The sequence below is a fragment of the Xiphophorus couchianus genome, chromosome 12, assembly GCF_001444195.1.
Source record: "Xiphophorus couchianus chromosome 12, X_couchianus-1.0, whole genome shotgun sequence".
Lineage (NCBI taxonomy): Eukaryota > Metazoa > Chordata > Actinopteri > Cyprinodontiformes > Poeciliidae > Xiphophorus > Xiphophorus couchianus.
This window is the reverse complement of record NC_040239.1, coordinates 4,104,909-4,124,939: the sequence shown is the minus strand read 5'-3', so window position 1 is coordinate 4,124,939 and position 20,031 is coordinate 4,104,909. Positions and strand designations below refer to the sequence as shown.

The following is a 20,031-nucleotide window of genomic DNA, read 5'->3' as shown; positions in this document are numbered from 1 at the left end:
GGTTTTCCAAAATATGCTTCCATCTCATCCTGGATGGGATCCCTTCAGGTCCACAAAGCCAGGTGACGTCCATCATTTCAGGGGTGAGTGAGGTGAGTGATGGGGGGCAGGCGAGTGTGGTGGGGGGAAATTTGCCTTCATCAGATCTCAGTAGAAAAAAAGGCTGAGAGAAAGAGGTGGCACGCCATCTGTAGCCCCTCTCTCATCGCCCCAAACGATAATCTGTTGTGGATTTCTGTAATTGGTTAAGTGGGTGAGAATTGTTTTATAAAGGGGGTATAGGCAGGGTGAGGGATTTTTAAAGCTGTAGTTTTTAATGAATACTCAGGACTAAACCAGCAATATGTGCCTGTGGGGCCGAAACATCTGGCATCCTGTAGGTTTATTGCAAAATGTTTTTAAGCTCTATTTAGAGAAAGTCATACATTTCTCTTTAACACACAGTGCTACATTCACAGTTATATCCAGACTGATTTACCCTTTACTTCTGCATGCCTAACTCTAAAGAAAATAAAAAGACAAAATTGGAAGTAGCTAATGATCAATTAGCAAAGTTCCTCTAATTCTCACCTAATGTATATATATATTTTTTGTGTGTTTTAAACAAAATCTCTTAATTTGACAGTTTAATCTCTTTTGTTGCTTAGTTTCACCTCAGAGGTGTGTTCTTGGCCTTCCGAAATTTTCCATTTACATTTCTTCTCTTGGCCAATTTAATTAGAATAATGATGTTGATCATTTCTACACCAAATCACACATCAGGATTTTGTAAGAGTCACTAAATTTACATCCTACAGGCTTTCATTCAGAAAATTAATCATGGGTCGGCCAAATATTTGTTAAATCAGTGAATATATAAAAAATCTCATATTTTTTTCTGGTCTTGCTGGAACGTCTCAGATATGAAATGTTTAGAAAACTGTAAAGTCAGACTCAAAACACTGAACAACTATATTTACATGACGTTCGTCAGTAGAGTGGAACATCAGAAATAAAGTAAATGTACTTTCCCTTTTGGTGTGTAAGACATTGATACTTTGCTAAGAAAATTATTGTATAGAAAAATGTTTAAAGATAATCGTCAGAGCTACATTAAACAATAATAACAAAAGAACGAAGAGTAGAAGGCAGAAAATGAGAAGTAGCAGCTGAAATTCAACGAGCTGATTGACAAGATCAGGAAGCACAGTTTAAACTAGAGCAGGAACAGATTTAATGGGATTAAACCATAAACAATCTCGGGTATTATTATTAATCACGTCTGTCCCTGGGAAGACCCAGTGTTGGAGTTGTATAAACAGAGTTTTCAGCAACTGTCACTCAGATCTTTTCTTCACTAATCCACGCCTGGGTGTATTTTTCTGTCTGTTTTTCTGTCAGAACCTGATGTCTAAGCAGCCGTCGTTAACCGATCTACAGGATGTGGTTTCTTCACTTCCACCCGAGGTCTGCTGGGAGGAAGTATCATGCTCTGTAGTGCACGAGGCAAAAGGGTGAGCAAATATTTAGCAATATTTTGTTTCAGAATATGACAAATAAGCATACTGAGGATGCTCAGAGCCAAACAGGTCAACCTACTCTCCCTGCATGGATGATTTTGGTTTCTTTATTTGTTGTATAAAAGTCATGATTTAAGTAAATATGTGCATTCTTACAATAGGGTGCAACTGTACAAACAGGAAGTTTGCAGACGTTAGAAAAAAAAGAAAAAGAGCATACACTAGTGTTCTCACTTTTGTCATTATAAATATTAGAGTAACTGGCAACGATTTACTTTTAAGGCAATACAAACATGAACTATTTTTAGTTGGTTTATTTCAGCAGAAGTTGCTGTCATTCTGTTTCCACAAAGGAGCCACAGAGGTTAACCAAAGAGATGAGAAGACTCACCACAGTGCAGCAGAGAGGCCAGAACCACCACAAGAAGGCCAGAGCCGCGAGCGCCAGCATCACCAGAATCACGATCAGAACCACAGAACCGCTTGACTGCAAGACAAAATCATGAGATTATTTATCAAGAAGCAGGACTTGAACACAGCATTCCTTTAGTGAATTTGTGCCAGGTGAATCTAAAACTACATCCCTTGATGAGCTTAGGGTAAAACATATTTATATATTGCATCTTAAATACAGAATGTATTTATATTTTGTACAGCTTTGGCTTAATTACTGTTCTGAATATGTTTATTTTTTTCAGCAAATGGCATTTTTTTGATTAATCAATCACTAAGTTAGTTGACGACTGTTTCAATATTCAATTAATCACGATTAATTTGATTAATAATTTTAGCCATGAATAAATGTTTACAAAAGATAATATTGCTTTATTTCTATGTTATTATAAAAACATATAGTAGAATATTATTGCATTCTTAGTAATCAATACCACTTAAACGTCAAGCATTTATTGAAGCTAGAATCAATATTTATATAATATTTGTTTGTTAGAGGAAATATAATAAACTAAAAGGAGACAAGTAATTCAGACTCACACATGTAGATGCAGTGATGGTGTAGGCACTAGCGATGAATGATTTGCCATTGTTTAGGCTGATAAGAACATCCATAGTTCTGCAAAACAAAAACAAAAATGAGTTAATCTGTCAAACAAATTCAAATAAACAATATAAATTGATTTAATCTACGTTGGAGAGATATATTTTCTGTGCTTTTCACACACAAATCTTTGTTTCCTAATTATTTGTTTTTCTTTAAAACACCAACAATGTAAGGCAGATATACAAAGTATGCAAAATGTGCCATACATCTTAATAATGTTCAATGTTGTGAAAATGTATGATACATCTTGCCACAGTTTACAGTTTATATATTGTCATCACAACAAAAATGCTGTTAAATTTTACAGAGCACATATTTTGAAAACCCGGACAAAGAAAAGAACAGCAGCAAAACCAAATGAAGAGACGGGAATGGAGGAGATCTTCTCATCATCCCAGGCGTCAGCGTGTTTGGATGAACCAACTTGACTTGCAGTAACAAGGCCTGCGAACACCTATGACTTATTTAGAGGCAGAAACGCAGAGGCCGAAATGGGCACAATTAAAACCCTAATGATGAACGGCACCGCAATTTCCATATGTCTGTTACGCCCGATCCAATTACGGCGGGCTTAATGAGAACTCGGGATGTGGAGCGAGTCAAACGCTTGAAAAACTCCCCCCGCTTCCCCACCCTAAGTCATAAAACAGGAGAGAGGAGAGACAGGAGCCTGCAGAGTGGGAACTGTGTGTGAGGGGCCAGCTGTGAGCGTGCGGCGCTGTACAGGGGAGGCCTGCATTAAAAAAGAGCTGCTGTGGAATAATAACCAGAGTGCTGTGTTTGCTGTGGATTCAGCCTGAGGCAGTGCCTTGGGCCACCAATTCTCCTGTGGTTCAGAACAGATGAGCAACCAGACCGCGTGTCCATTACTATGCAGAGTATTCTAAATATTCTGAAGTGACTTCTTTGCACCTTACCTTGTTTGCAACACTAAATATTTAAGATGCAGGTCAAAGAACTTTGCTACAGGATGCACTATGACAAATTATCCAACTTGTTGATTCTTCCCTACACTTTTCACCTACATATCAATTAAGAATTCACATATTTCTGCCTTTTTATTACATCTCAAACATTGAGGTTTTCATTACTTCTTACACCAATAGACCTTAAAAAGGAAGGCTATGCATGAATAGAAAAGCATGCAACTGTGATATTGTTATTGTAGTCAACAGGGCCGGATCTAGAAGGATGTGAAAAAAGACAGTTTGGTGCCTTATCCTAGCGATGCAAATATTTCAGAGTCTAGCAATTGCATCTGACAAAAGGCAAAAGTGTAAACATTTAAAACATTTCTATAAGGTTCAAATTTAAACAAACATAGGTTTGTGCATAAAATTATGTAACTTAAGTAATCAGTCTTGTGGTAACTTCGTTGCCTGGCTTTTCTTAAATGAAAAAATATCAAAGAATTATTCAAAATATAATTTTGCAAAAAGTCAAGCAGATTAAAATAGATTTTTGAGCTCTGAATTGATCCAGAACTGCCAAAACTAGGAATTGCCATTCTCTGTAAAACCTTTCTTTTCTGCATCTCTCCCTCTCCAAAAAAGAAGAAAAATAATAAAAAATGATGTACTCCTACATATTAGTGGATATGATTTAATGCATGGTTGGTCTAAAACATCTTGCAGTAAATTCAGAAAATCCAGCAGTATTAAAACACCCCACCTGATATGGTCAATTTTATGTTGTGCACATGTTTGAAAAGCATGGATTCATAAAATATAATATATGTGGGCTACTAGCCATGTAAGACCTTGATAATATTTGGCCCAGGAAATCATGATATTCACTGTGATTAACTCGTGTTTTCCTCACTCTTCACATTTTCCATCATTTCAGTGTTTCCACTGCTCTCCATGTGCCTCAACATCTCACTAAATCCTATATTACATGCAGGCGGTTAGGGCTGTGGAAGGAAATCCAGCTGCTTAAATATATATTTGGGCCTGCAAAGTGTGAATGCATGGCACCCAAACTTTAACATTCAAATATTTCTGCCTTTGAGGTTTCCTCAGTTTTTGCCTTTTTGTTACACTCCATCACGAGAACAAAAATGTATTTAAATCCAACTTGCCCGTTCAAAGTAAATACATTTTACCTGAAGAAAATGCAGATTCAAGACATCGAGTAAAATGGAACACCTGTCTGACAACACAAAGCAGCTTATAAGGACTCAAAAGCTACACCTGTACCCTGGAGGGGTAGAAAAATATCTATAAAATATGGTAAATAACACCAATACTAATATCTGACATCAATATTGGTCGAGAATTTTCATGTATACAATATTATGGTTATATTCCATAACTCATAACAAATACTTAATTACAAATAAGTATAAACTGACATTTAATAGTCATATAAAATGACTTGTCAATAAGAACAAAATGGATGTAGGAAGAGAAAAAATGGGAGTGAGAACTGGCAGTCAGAGCTCCATTTCAGAAGGTTTTTCTACTTTATATACTGAATACTCATAAATTCATTTATTTTGTAAAATGTTTTTAGAATTTCACATTGAAGAGATCCAGGAATGTTTTTTTTTTTATTTCCATCCTTTATCCAGACCTGGAAAGCACAAAAAGACAAAACCCCATTTACTTTAAAATGAGACAAATCATTTTAAAACAGGTTGAGTGCGTCTTTAGAATGAACATACAGAAAGTCGCTGCTGCTTTGACGAGGCGTTCGGGGTCTTTGCATGTTAACTAAGTGCTGAACGTGAGGCGAGAGGTGAGGGGGAGGAAGGCGTGGGGGCGAGGCTAAATTAGCTGACACTCTCAGTCCGGAATAACGGTGGGCAGGTTGTTAATCAAGCTGGAGGTGCAGACCCCGCAGTGTGAAGGAAGAAAGCTCCCAAGCGAGTTACACTGATGAGCCCACCCCCCTTCATCCTGACAACACCGGACACCCTGAACGCACCACAACTCAACCATAGAGAGCAGGACCTCCTCTGCTTCCCCCCCCCACACACACACACACACACACACACACACCCACACACACCCACCCACACACACACCAAGCGCTCACTTCCTGCACAGCAGCCAGAACCAAGGCACAAGTCATGCAATCATTTTTACCTTAGTAATAGCACTGAATCTGATGAACATAAATTACAATTATGTTTTTCACATACATTTTACATCAGAAAAACATGCAGCACTTCCATCTGGTGAAACACATTTCAATTTGCAATTCCTCACATTTACACCTGCAGCTCACACTAGCTAGAACATCCTCAAAATGATAATTCATTACTGTCAATCATTTGAAAAAGCAATAAAAAGTAATACTTAGGAAAGACATATTTCAGGTGTTAACTGCTGAGGATGATGAACAGTCAGTGAAGGAAAATCAGAAAATTACATCAGACCAATGAAAGACAACTGGAAATGCAGAAATATTGAAGCGAAGCCTGATGGTTGACAGATGTCCTGCACAAAGACACTGGAAGTCTCTACAAAGATCCGTTTGCATAAAGTCTGTACTAAAGAAGCCGACTGGTCACAGAGTTCAAGAAGTGAAGCAACAAGGATGAGCAGAGCTTTGAGAGGATTGGGAAAGATGACCAAAATATCTCGCCTCACCGGAGAAAAAGGCTGGAAAGGTAATGATCATTCCAAATAAAATAACATTTAGCATTTTTACTTATGGAATCAAGGTCCCAGAATCCAGAGGAAGAGTGGAAAGACTTAAAGTCAATCTCTGATCAAGGTCCAGCATTAACTTTCCAGTAAAGATTTAAGGCATCATGTCATCTCTGGGTTTTGGTCTACTGAGTTTTATCAAATCCAAAGTCAACAAGGTCTATCAGAAAAAATAAGAGAACTTTATGCTTTCGTCTGCAATTAGGACTTGGTACATGATCTGAACTGAACCGGAACCTGGATCAGTGATCATGGTGGTACTGGCCTGACCTGAACCCCATAGAGAACCTAAGGAGGAAAATTAAAGTGTTTTCACACCTGATATTCTTGTAGTCTTGATTAAATTTGTTACATTTTCAGCTGGTGTGGTTTGTGTTCACGCTACTCTGTGTCAAAAGCACCAAGCCCTCTAAGCAACCTGTTCCCCTCCTCACCTGTGGTGGCGCTGCACCGAGAACCACTGAAGGAAATGAGACAAAAACCCTCTGAGCACAACTTCCTTCTTCACAAAATGTAACCAAAAAAGGAGTGGCATCAGATTTTAGTGGTCATAAAATTTCTTTTTTGTCTTTGATAAAAGACCACGAGCCATTTCTCCAGACTGGCGTGTTTGTTTTGGTTGTATTTACCCAGAAAGCCCTGAGCAATTATCTGCTTCTTGCTGCAACCCATTATCATCAATATTACAATAACACCAAACACTTGAAAAATACCAATATCTGTGTAATTAATTTAATTTCTAAACAAATAGTACTTTTTCAACTGAATTCCTAAAACATTTTGCTGATATTCTAACTTATAGAATATCAGTGAACTTTCACATAACAAGACCTCACAAAAATTTACCACATTTAGCTTAGTGCGTCCTAAATGAAAAGCAGGATGAATAATTGAAAAAGAAAAAAAAAGAGCTGGCTGTCATTTAACTTTCCTGCAGTGAAAGCCAGTGAGTGACACAGAGGAGGGAGCTGCAGCTACTTGGTGGGCCGATGATAATGTCTGAATAAAAGGCAGATCCTTGTTACGGGACCCACAGATCAGTCAACATTTAGATACAAAGAGACACTTGTGCTCTTCGTTGTAGGTATCCGGACCCCGGTGGAGAAAAAGTTTGTCCCAGGGTTCGCTATGATCTGTCAGAAAGTGGGTCCGGCGTGACGCTAAGCTTTGATGATGCCACACAGCTGCAGCAGCCCGACGACCGAGACGCTAATGGCTTTCAAACTTCTTTTAAACATGTGAAAACTGTGGAGGTTGAATAATTCACGGCGCGGCATATGCAAGGCCTGTCATTTGGCATCCAGCAACCATCACTCTGGACGCATCTGCATGGCAGAAGTTTTTGATGGCGGGGAGGAAACCGTCCCATGAAGCCTGGGGACCAGATGAGAAACCGTCTCACTGAGACAGACATCCACCATTTGGACAGAGTGATGAGCAGTCGAGTGAAAAACTCGATCCAAACTGATCCTGGTGTGACAGACGCTGGGGAAATCTGGCTGTTGTTACTTAGCAGAGGTAGATTTACATAAAACACTGATCAAACGGTTATTGGTTTTAATCAATAAAAGCAGAATCTTAAAACTTGCTTCGACAATAGAAATAAAAATTAATGTCGCCTTCAGGAACTCGGCCTATAAACTGCTTTTTCAGTTGTTTAAAAAGTGGGAGTTAGGAGAAACTAAAGGATGCTCTGGTCTGGTTTTTACGCTGCCATTCAGCAATACTGATCACATGGATTGGCTGTTAATTTTTCTATTTAATTATAATTTCTACTGACTATATTATCTGGCAGAAAGCAACCATGAAATCACCCTAATTAACACAGAAACATGCAAAAAAAAACATGCAGGCACACTGCAGAAACTGTTTAGTCAAAAGAACAATTGAGAAACCTGCTTTCAGTAATACAACATTTAACAGACTGAAAACAGTAAAACTCTCAGCCTAAATTATATTAAGTAATTTGATATAGGGCAGTGTTGTGAGATTTATATAATATCAAGTAAAAAAGAAAATATTTCAAGTCAAATGCAGATTGCATTTAAATAAACTTTTATAAGTTACTAAATCAAAGCTGCCCAAGAGCATGGCTAACTGTTTTCTGTAATGTCAAAGCCGATACTGTTAAGGCCCGCCTCCTTTCTCTGATTGGCTGTTAGTGACAGGTACAGGAACTGTGCATTGTGCAGATGGCATTAGGACCACCAAGAGGAGGTAGAATAGCTGAACTTTTTCACATTTTATCTGTTACAACTTACTGAAAGTTTTAATAAGTACATGTAAAAAAATAAAACAAACATTTCTGATCTGTTTTTTTGTGTGAATATCTTTGTACAGTTGAAATAAGACAAAACTAACTTCCAAATGACTTTTCAGCAAGATATAGGAGATGATTTAAGTCAACAATTTCTTAATATTGATAAAAAATAAGTGAAAGAAACAGCCAGTGGGACTAGTACTTTTTCATCAACATTAAGGAGTTATTGCTTTAAAACAAGTCTCTATTTCTGGCTTTAAGTTACTTTTCAGTTAGCTTAGTCTGATTTTAAGTATACTAGGATATTTGCACTAGAAACTAGACAAAACTACTTGATAAGATTTTGTGTTTTTGCAGTGTTGTAGCTATAATCTGCCAGTGGAGCTAGCATTTTTTCATCAATATTAAGAAATTATTGACTTAAAAAACTTGTATATCTTATTCAAAAGTTACTTGTAAGTAGTTGTGTTTTATTTTAAGTGTACTAAGATTTTTGGACTAGAAAGTAGACTTAAAAATACTTAGCAAACATTTTGTGTTATGACATTTTCATGTGGTTCCAGACTCATCATTGAACAGCAGATGTCTGCACAAGCAGCATGTCTGTGTTGCAACAAACAAACAGCAAGACACTTGGGTTGAAAACATCTTTTTGCCCTCAGAGGAGCAGATGGGGCGGCGTGTTTACTTATTAACAAGCGTTCACGTTGGACGCTGCACCTGCAATGTAAAGCAGGTGTCACCTCAGGTATTTCTTCGACACATAAATGAAAGCACAGGTGAGGACATGCTGCTGCAAGAAAGCAACCATTTAACCTCTGAATGGGGCCCCAGGATCGTGTGCAGAGTCTCCTAATGGGGAGGAGGAGGAGGAAGTGGGGAGAGGTAGAATCAGCAGATGCCTTCGTTTCAAGTCGGATGCCACAGATGTCAGCACAGATGATGCCTCCTCCACACGGCTCGATGACCAACAGAGGACAGCGATTTCAGGACAACCAGGGCGGATCTGGGGGTTGCACTGGAAGTAGACTGGAAGCTGCAGCTGAGCATTAAAACTCTAGAGACTGCTGCACTGCAAAAACACTAAATCTCTTACCAAGTAGTTTTAGTCAAGTTTCTAGAGGAACTATCCTAGTTACAACTAACTTTTCAGTAAGAAATAGGAGCCTGTTTTAGTTAAATAATTCCTTAATATTGATAAAAAATATGAGTTTCTCTGGCAGATTATTTAACTTATAAAAAAGACTTTTTTCCCGCGTTCTTAGTGAAATAATCTACTATTTTTTCAGTAATATTTAGGAAGTTTTTACTTAAAATATCCTTCTATTTCTTAATGAAAAGTTGCTTTTAAGTTTGCTTTGTGCTATTTCAAGTGTACAAGATATTTGCACTAGAAACTACTTGGGAATATTTTGTGTTTTTGTAGTGTGTATCTGAAATATGTTGCCCAGAAAATGGAAGGTTTTATTTTTGCAAAGACAAGGGCCCCATGTGTGGCAAAAACATGGACGCAAAGCGGGATCGGAGAGAAGGAGAGTCTTTTCCGGACGAGCAGAGCTGTGTTCAAGGAGCATCCTGCGTGCCTGTAGTGCTGCTGGAGCAGAAGCAGACAGATGGACGGAGACGGAGGCTCCTGTGCTCCGCCGTTCCATGCAGGTGGTCCGGGGTGCGGGGATTGTCAGAGCATGGTGAATTATTTAAATGGGGAGTGTGGAAAAGGGAATGGCTGCATCTGTCGCACATCCTTTTAGAGCCCCTCCAGCAGATGTGTTTACTCACCACCCAAAGCAGCTAACTGCTTAATGGGTCAGCATCGGCAGCCAACAGTTAATTAGGCAAGGTCTTTCTGTAAGCGGAGGGGGCGGAGCTTGATGTGGGCGTCAGGTCCCGTCAGGATGTGAAAAAACAGAATCCAGCAAGTCCGCTGTCTCCACTGAACCACTGCTGGTTATTACCAGATGGAAAAAAAAAACACTTCCTGGATGATTTGTTTAAAAAGAATTTCCCTATAAAGACAGGAAATGTTCATTTCCACATAAAGTCTAAATCTAAATCACGTTCTACGTTGTTTAACTGTGTATCAGTGCATTAATGTTTGGTGTTTATGAGTGAGGTCTCTACTGTAAACCGCTTCAGATTGTCAGCAGGGCTGAGCATTAATCGTTTTGTTATTTATAATAAAAATAACCAGAACTTTTTAAAAATGAATCAAATCATTTTTACCGTCTCCGTTGAGTTAGTTATGTATATATGTGTGTAAAAATAAGAAAAAACAAGGAAGAGCAGGAACCTCCAGAAAAAAAGACCAAAAATGTGCATATTGGAAACTAGGAAAAGGAGAAAAAGTAAATCAATAAATAATAATCCTCTCCACACTTTTTGCTCAGGATGACATATCCCTGCAAAGGTAACAACTCAAAGCAAACAGCTGGGTTTTCTTAGATTACTTTCCATGCTTTATAACTGGGAGAACATTTTATGATTTCTGATTTGATCTAAGTTTGACATTACAGAGTTGCATTGGAATAAAGGTAATTAATTTTGAACCAAGCTGGGTCCCGTACAACTGAATATGAATTGGACTTGTTTTTTTAAAGCGACTCTAAAAGACATTTGCTGTAATTTGGTGTTACATGAGTAAACAGAGCTGAATTATGGGTGTTTGTTATGATGTCCTTCCATGATGATGAATCAGGGGAAATAAACAGACCTAAAAATCTAAATATCCAGCAGTTTTTTTTCTTAGCTTCTGCTAAAAACAACTCATTACCTCCTTTTAAAAATCTCTGGATTAACAGAGGTGAGGTTCAGGCTGATTTGGAACAGTTACAGCGTTGCTGTCATCGAATGATACGTAATCTCTTTTAGAGCTCAAAGGCCTTGAGGAGACAGCGGCGCTCATAATCATACATTTTTGATTGGATTGTAGTCAGCAAGGACATTAAAATCTGTTGTTCCATCTAGAATGCCTTAGCAATCATCTGCTCCGGTTTGGGATTATAAAAGATGTCGTTAAAATCAAGCTATAACCACCCAGATGGGAATAAAACGCATGTTTGCACTGTTTCCTCTTCGATCTTTGTGGGTCGTATGCTCGCAGTGTTTCTCTGGCTGCACTGTTTACAGCGACTTTTAACATACATACGGATGATTTACAGACTTAGGCGCCATTTGTTTGCAGAAAGAAAGACATGTGGAAAAGCAAGCAGGAAGTCTGAGGAGTGAAACAAGTTGCTTAAACTGAGGAGATGGAAACAGAATTGAAATTGAAGAACAGAAACAAAGCAAAAGAAAAGTCTTTGGATGAAAATACAGACACATTTCTTACGAAACACTTTGGATCATTGTAATGTAAGAAAAAGGAAGTATTGGGATCTTAGAAAAAAGCGACTTGATTTTTAGCCGTTAATCAGCATCCTTCCTTCACAGTTTATAAAAAACAATTCAATTTATAGAAGAGCATATTGAATCTATATAGAGGTTTCCTTTTCTAACTGTTGATGTGATGTCTGTCTTTGAGATTTCACACTTTTCTTGTGAACCTGCCAACGTCATACCTTACACACGAGCTGCGGAACATATCTGCAGTGCTAAATTAATTTACATGCACTATGCTCATTTATAGCTGCTCTGCATGCTCACGTTTAGATGATTTCTACCAAAAAAGTAAATAAAAATCAAAGTTTCTTTTTATTGCTTGGATTAAAAGAGAGTTGATCTCTTTCTTCTTCACCTACATGTTATTTAGGGAATAGGTTTTGAATATTTTCAAATCATTTGCCCTTTGTATTGAACAGAAAAAAACGACAATCAGGTTTGAAAAGATTAAGTTCTTAGAACTCGTCACATGCAACAACTGAAAAACAGGAAATAAATACTGAACCCTGATATCAATCAATTCCTTCAACAACAAGAACTTAAAGAGTAAATCCACTTTCCACTTACTCTCCAGGATCATACATTATGGGAGCGGGACACAGCAGGTAGTCATTGTGCACAATAGTTGGCTTGTTGTCTGAAAAACAAACAGAACAGTTTATTTTATTTTATGTTTTTAGGCCAACTGCATCTCTTATGTGGAATCAAACTACTTTTAAATATGCATCTAGATCACATATTTACTGTATATTTACTGTGTATTTCTTCATCAGAACGTTCACATGTTGGATGCTTCATAATATGACAGAGTATGAGGGGCACGCTAATAATAAAAACAAATATTAATTATAATTAATAAAGTCGTAATATAATTAGAAAAAAGTGTTGAAGCATTGCAAGAATAAACTTGTATGAAAATTAAGTTTAAATAATACAAGAATAAAGTCGTAACATACAGTATGTGGATAAAGTCATAAAATTTTGAGAAAACAAAGTGATGTGAGAATAAAGTTGTAATATGAGAATAAAGCCATAATGTTTAAAAAATAAAGTCATAATATGATGACAATAAAGTCGAATGACAATAGAGTTGAAATTATACAATAATAAAGAAATAATATATGAGAATGAAGTCAATATTCCTAAAATAAAGTCCTAATATTACGAGGAAAAAGTCAAAATAATACGAGAATGAAGTCGCAATATTACAAGATTATTTTGACTTTATTCTTGTGTTTTTATTTATTATTTATTTTTTTAGCGTGGCCCTAACACTCCATCATGTCATAAAGCTCTGAGTTGCGGATGGAAAAACAAAAGGAATGGCAGATCGGATTATAATTTGTGTGAGTGTATAAGCGTGTGTGAGCTCATCAAAGGTTGACAAAGGCAGCCACTGAGATTATTCACATGACTGATGAGTTTTTTCTGCACATGCCTCCAACTGGTTTGCTGATGGAGACGAGCGTAGCATCTGTTTCACATATGCGGCGTGTGGTCCATAGTTGCCATGATGCTTGTCCATAATTATAAGGTGCCCCACTGTTAAAAAGGTCTGGACTGAACACATGCAAAAGCCAATAAGGGAATAAATAGCCCCAAGTGGGCGAATGTGAGACAGCCTAAACTGAGAAAGGACTAACAGGAAGACATCTGCTAATGGCCACTTCCCTACTTCAGATAAGGGGGTTGTTTGTTTTTTTTTAAAGAAAAGAAAAAAAAAAGAGAAAGAAAATATGTTCTTTAGTTGAGATGAAATGCTGAAAAATCAAAAATAACTTGTCAGGGATGGAAGTGTTGTCATTGGCAGCCGCCGATCCCGCAGATCCCACGGCCAAATGAGAGCTTTAAAAGATTGGCTCTGGGTGCCAAATCCCGTTTGCTTCCTGAAAAAGGATTTCTCAACAGAACAGACTGCGAGCTCAAAATAAGGAGCACAGTGACCTACATAGCCTCGCTCCTCTGATGAATTCAGACGACGTAGAGGCGGCGCGACACCGCCGTCGTTCAGACACGTCCAACCTCAAAAACGTTTAAGCCAAATATTTACCAAAAAATTTAACTATATTATTAAATGAAGGAGGAAAAAATCCACTTAGTTTTGTCACTGTAAATGAAAAGTGATCAGCACGTAAAGAGGCGGCAGAGGGGGGATTCCTTTGTCCAAGTTTGTGTGTTTGTCTGAGGAAAATCCAACCAGATTAAATCAGATGATCCAACTTAGAGATTATTCTGCACCAGCTCTTTGTGCTTGTTTTTATTTTCATTCCTTTACCTATGAGGGTTATTTGGAACACTGTAAAAACACAAAACCTTACCAAGTATTCATTTCTAGTGCAATCATCTTAGTACGCCTTAAATAAGACAAAGCTAACTTACATGTAATGTTTTAGCAAGAAACAGAAGCTTGTTGTAAGTTAATAATTTCTTAATATTGATGAAAAAGTTCCAGTTCCACTGGCTGATTATTTCATTTATTACATGGCATTTTTCCCTTATTATATCTGCCAGTGTAGCAATAACTTTTTCATCAATATTAAGGAGTTATTTACTTAAAACAAGCTCCTATGTCTTGCTGAAACGTTACATGTCCGTTAGGTTTTTCTTATCTCAAGTGTATTAAGACAAGATTTTGTGTTTTTGCAGTGAAGCCAAAGAAAATACAATTAATTTACCTAAATTCAAGATATTTCATACATTTCAGGCACTTCATCTTCATGAATTTGTTCTTGTTTTATCAACTTTAACCAACCTGTTTATTTTAGTTGGACTTTTATGTGACAGACCAACTGGAAGTAGCGAAGTGGAAGGAAAATGTTTGCATTCAGCCCTTTTTTTCCCTCCTAAATAAGATCAACTGTAACTCAAGAGGAGCTGCATAGAGTCACAGCTCACGTGACTGTATTATAATCTGGACTTTATGAAAGAGAGATACTGGATCTGACTGAACTTGTGGCACCACATAAAAACTGACAACACACCCTCTAGTTTGCAAAGAGGAATGGGCAAAGATGCAGATGTCAAAAAAGCATGGCATCTACTAGAGTTGTGCCTCTGAGGGCTGAGTACACATGTTCTCCACCGTTTTCAGATTTTTATTCTAAAAGCATTTTGAAAACCAGTGTACATCTTTCCACTTAATTACTCATATATTAGTGTTTTTTGGTTAAAATCCTAATAAAATCCATGAAAGTTTGTAGTTTTTAGATGGAAGAATGTGATGAACTTCTTGACTTTCAACTTTCCAAAGGTCTTTCAAAGCGTGACTGTATTTGATGAAGTAAAGATTAATCTGTTTTTGTAATTTTTCAATTACTTGAGACATAAATTATGGACATATAATTCAAAGCAACTGCTTAGACCCAGAGGTGGTTTCCAGAACGTTTAAGGAACTTACTGATGGTTTGCTGATTCTTTATGAAGCTGCAGATGACCCCTTCATTGTTCTGTCCGACAGAGAAGCCGTTCCCTCTGAGGACGATGTCGAAGGATTCTGGAATGTCAACAAACGTGAGATAAGACTGCAAGGAGGAATTTCAGAGTCTCACTTTCTGGAGTTTCAGAATCTCCTTTCGTGTGACTTGTTTTCTGAGACACAGCTGCATGTTTTCTTAGATAAATGTCAAAACTGCAAAAACATAAAGTGTTACCTAGTATTTTTGTCTAGTTTCTAGTGGAAATATCATTACAATTTAAATAAAGCAAAACTAACTTACTTAGTTACTTTCCAGCAAGATATAGGAGCTTCGTTTTAGTAAATAATTTCTTAATATTGACATATTCATCAATATTAAGACATTATTTATTACAAACAAGCTCCTATTTCTTAATGGAAAGTAATTTATAAGTTAGTTTTATCTTATTTCAAGTATCCTAAGATATTTGCACTAGAAACTAGTCAAAGAATACTTGGTAAGATTTTGTGTTTTTGCAGTGTAAACATTGGTGCTGTCTGTGCAGAAGCTAGAGGGACAAACTTCAGTCCACTCACCGTTCACACACACAATGGAAGGCTCCACAGTCAGGATCTCTGTGCACGATCGCTTTAATATCTGCAGGATGTGAAAAAAACAACAAAAAAAATCAAACAAAACAAAACAACTTAGAATGCATTCGCTGTTGCTCGGACATGGCAGGAATAAATACATCAGTCACTGACGGTTATTGGCCTGAGAAACGTCCCGCTCCTGATTGGCTCCGGGCGAGAAAAGGAGGACGGGAGGTAAAACAGCAGCTGTGTCAGCCTTTATGGGGAAATTATGCAAGACTATTACTGTTCCTCAGTTCTATTAAAAACCTCTCAGGGATCTTGCATTATCATATAAAGAGGCCTGTGTGAGCGCACTGTCATGGAGCTGCACTTCCCACTACGATTCAATAAATCAACAAAGGGAAAACTATGCAAATCCCAGCTCAGGGCGGGTAAGAAGAAGCATATTAATGGCAGTGGAGGACATTTGAGCCTTTCATTTGATGTTGGACAGAAGCTTAATCTGAGAAGTGGAAGATGGAAGTGTTTACAGCAGCCTTGTTAGGGATGATGGTTTGATACGGGGTTGTATGACAGCTGGGAGGAAATGGATCTGCTGCTCTTCCTCTGCGCCTCTATTTTCCCACTCTAATTACTTCCTTGGCAGTGAACAAGAGGGGGAAAACAGGAGAATGTAGGAAAATAAAACAGTTTGCCTGCTTAGGCTTCAAACTGTGAAATGATAAAAGTTTTCCCCTTCAAGAGCACAATTTGTTTTGGTGCTAAACAATAAAAATATGACTTATTAACCGTTTAGTTAAAGGATTAATGGATGTGAGCACTTTGGGGGTACAAAATAAACTTGCTGAATGTGGAAATTAGAATTTTCAGTTTGATTTCATTTCTTCACAAACTGAAGGCAAACATTATTTATGGAGTGTGAAGGAGAGAAGGCAGACGTCCAGATATCCAGAATCGCTCAGATATCTCGGCCAGCATTGTGACTGAAGGCTTTCTAAGAATCGGGTCAGCCTCATAGATTCAGAGAAAAATAAATGGAGGGGAAAAGTTTCAGTTATAAATCCACAATTTTTGGCAAGCCCGGTGAAAATTACTTAAACTTTTACCAATTTTGAATAATCGAGCCTTCACAATTAGTATTTAACTTTGAAAATAGCTGCGCTCATGGTGCATGCTGCGTTTGTTCTAATTTCTTCTTTTCGTTGACTTTTCTTCAGGTGTCCCATGTTTGGACAGTTATTCCCTCCGGTTCTGGATGCTATGCAGCTGGAAGGATTTTTGTTCTTACTTTTTTTTACTTGGAGACAGTTGTTATGATTAGTAACCTTGGCAACAAGAAGGGGATGAACCTAACATTTATTTAGTAACTGATTAATTTATGAATTATTCCAAAGATTAATTAATTAATCTTCAGTTCTAGTAGAATATATATTTTTATTTTATTGACTGAATTGCAAAATGTAGATTTTTTTTGTACGATTTTGGCTAAATCACAGCTCTAAATATGTTGTTCCTCCACCTTTTGTTTTAGTCTGCATACTCCAGTTAACGATTAATTGATTACTAAATTAGTTGACGAATATTTCAATAATCGATTTATCTCAATTAACTTGATTAATCATTTCCACCCTAAACAAGATGCTATTTTTAAAAGTGCGAGCAGCTGATTAGCATCTTAAAAACTCAAACAATACCCGACCTATGACCCCAAATCCCAGAGGAGTTGAAATTAAGAGTCATGGATTCAGGATCACATCACCTACTCCGTCTCTCTGTTCAGCTTTCTAACCATCAGTGGTGGAGAAAGTACTCAAAAAATGTACTTAAGTACAGTAACAAAGTATTTGTACTTCGTTACTTTCCACCACTGCTAACCATGCAGCCAGACAGAGATTTGGAGAGGAGTGGCAACAGCAAACGAGATTTGAATTGAACTGAATTGTCCTGTGGTTTCAAAGATTTAATAAAGTCATACATCCTAACAAGATTCCCAGGCCCACAGCATCACAGATCCTCCACCATATTTCACAGTGTACATTAGCTTTTCACTTAGTCATTCTTTGTGTCTTGTGAGAAACACATGGAGTGCAAAGTCCACATTTATCATATTTCACATGTTTATGTTTGTGATGGTTGAACAGAAAACCCATTTTTCTGTCATGATTTTCGAGAAGCTGTTTGTATGCAGACAACGCCTAATGGTTGCTACGGAGATTGATGCTTAATATTTCTCCAAACTATGAACTTGAGACCTTAACTAGCCCAATTCATCACAGTTCACACAGATTTAAAAGGATCTACAACTAGACAACACTGATAAAATACTAAGTCAATTTGTAGAAGACTTTGATAAAAAAAAAAATCTTAATGGAAGTTTTTGTATCTATTGAATCCATAGACTCAAATTAAAGTGTTGATCTCTAAAGTTTCCATGTGACAAAAAGTCACTCACTGCAATGTAAGATGTGTTTCTCTGAATTGTCTTTCAGTCTTTACCAATAATCAAAGGTGGCACGCTATAGAAGGGAAAAATCTCAGGAGGTTGCAGAAATGATCTCATTTTGTTCAGACAGACAATAATCAAAGTTTTTTGCCTCAAAGATTCACTGCAAAAACTAAATCATTATCAGTATTTTTGGCCTAGTTTCTATTGCAAATATCTTAGTACTCTTGAAATAAGACAAAACTAACTTACTAAAAGACATTTTCCCCCACTATCAACTAAAAACAAGCTCCTATTTCTTGCTGAAAAGTTACTTATGAGTTTGTTATGTCTTATTTCAAGTCTACTAAGATATTTGCAGTAGAAACTAGACCAAAAACTCTTGATAAGATTTTGTGATTTTTGCAGTGCTGCAGCTCAGATTACCAAGGTCGCATGGAGCGCCAGAAAATACAAACAGCCTTTCGGAGAGCTTAAAACCAAACTTTCTGATCTCTTTCTGTGAGTTTTGTCAGGCAGGTCGCAGAGGCGACGGGGATCCTGCAGCGAAAGGCTGCGCAGATGATCCCAAATCCTCCCAATCCGACAGAGAAGCGACGAGGCCAACAACTGAGGAATCCAGGATTACTAATCAGAGAGGAATGCTGCTTGTTTCGTTTGGGTTCTGGAAGCGTTGCTGATCTCTGCTTCTTCAGAGAGGGCGGGACGGGGGAGCGGGACTTTTTCACAGTCGCTCTGAAAAAGGCTACAAAGCTGTTCGGGAAAGGATGGCGATGCAATGAAGAAAATGTTTATGCCGTCTGGTCAAACTTTGCCCCAAATATCCTTCCTGATATTAATGGTAATTATTACAAACTACAAACTGACTTCAGTGTTGTCAAAATTGCAGCAAAGGATTTCACAGTTTTCTGTATGTACATCTGCATGTTTTGCATCCAGTAATGAATGTATGAACTAAATTTAGTACAGAACATCCAAAAAGAGTTTGTCTTTTTTTTAGCTTATTGATTTGCACATTGCAAAAACACAAAACCTCACCATGTATTTTTGGTCTGGTGTGCAGGGCAAATATCTTAGTACAGTTAAAATAAGACAAAACTAACTTACAAATAACATTTTATTAAGATATGGGAGATTTATAGTGTTTTAAGCCAATAACTCTGTAACATTGATGAAAAAGTACTAGTTCAGACAGATGTCCCACGTTAAAAGAGAATAATCTGTCAGTGGAAAAAGCACTTTTTCATCAATATTAAGGAATTATTGACTTAAAACAAGCTTCCACATCTTGCTGAAGAGCTATTTATAAGTTGGTTTTGTCTTATTTCACATGTACTAAGATATTTGCACAAGAAACTAGACAAAAAATAACTTGTAAGATTTTGTATTTTTGCAGTGTATGGACTTGATTAAAAATATACAAAATGTCAGTCTGTAAAGCCACTAAAACACACCATTCGGCGAAGAATATCTCCAACTGTCATTCGTCTTGCGCCTCATGAAAGACAAAGACTCAAAGGTTCGGTTTCAGAGCCCGGGGTCCCTTTGAAAGCAGCACCATAAATCACAGTTCGCTACTTTCCTGCATCATGCATCAGAAACAAGTCCCACCCTTTGGCTCCGCTTCCCTCCAGCTGCATGTCTAACAGCTCAGTGTGGCTCTGGCCTCCTCCTAAACACTACTGGCCTTGTCTGCAGATGTAAAGCCCTACTCTGACCAAAGTGCTCTACAGGGCAGTGGGTT

At 37.5% G+C, this 20,031-nt stretch overlaps 1 protein-coding gene across 2 annotated transcripts in view; it reads right to left on the bottom strand.

Annotated features, from left to right (window-relative positions):
- antxr2a (ANTXR cell adhesion molecule 2a) overlaps nt 1-20,031 on the bottom strand; it is an 87,705-nt gene that overhangs the window by 51,926 nt on the left and 15,748 nt on the right. For both annotated transcript variants that reach the window (XM_028033980.1, XM_028033979.1), the window contains exons 8-12: nt 15,845-15,905; nt 15,251-15,346; nt 12,421-12,490; nt 2,493-2,571; nt 1,891-1,986 (exon numbers count right to left, since the gene is read on the bottom strand). In XM_028033980.1, the coding sequence (XP_027889781.1) occupies nt 1,891-1,986; nt 2,493-2,571; nt 12,421-12,490; nt 15,251-15,346; nt 15,845-15,905 (402 nt within the window). The remainder of the gene's footprint in view (nt 1-1,890; nt 1,987-2,492; nt 2,572-12,420; nt 12,491-15,250; nt 15,347-15,844; nt 15,906-20,031) is intronic.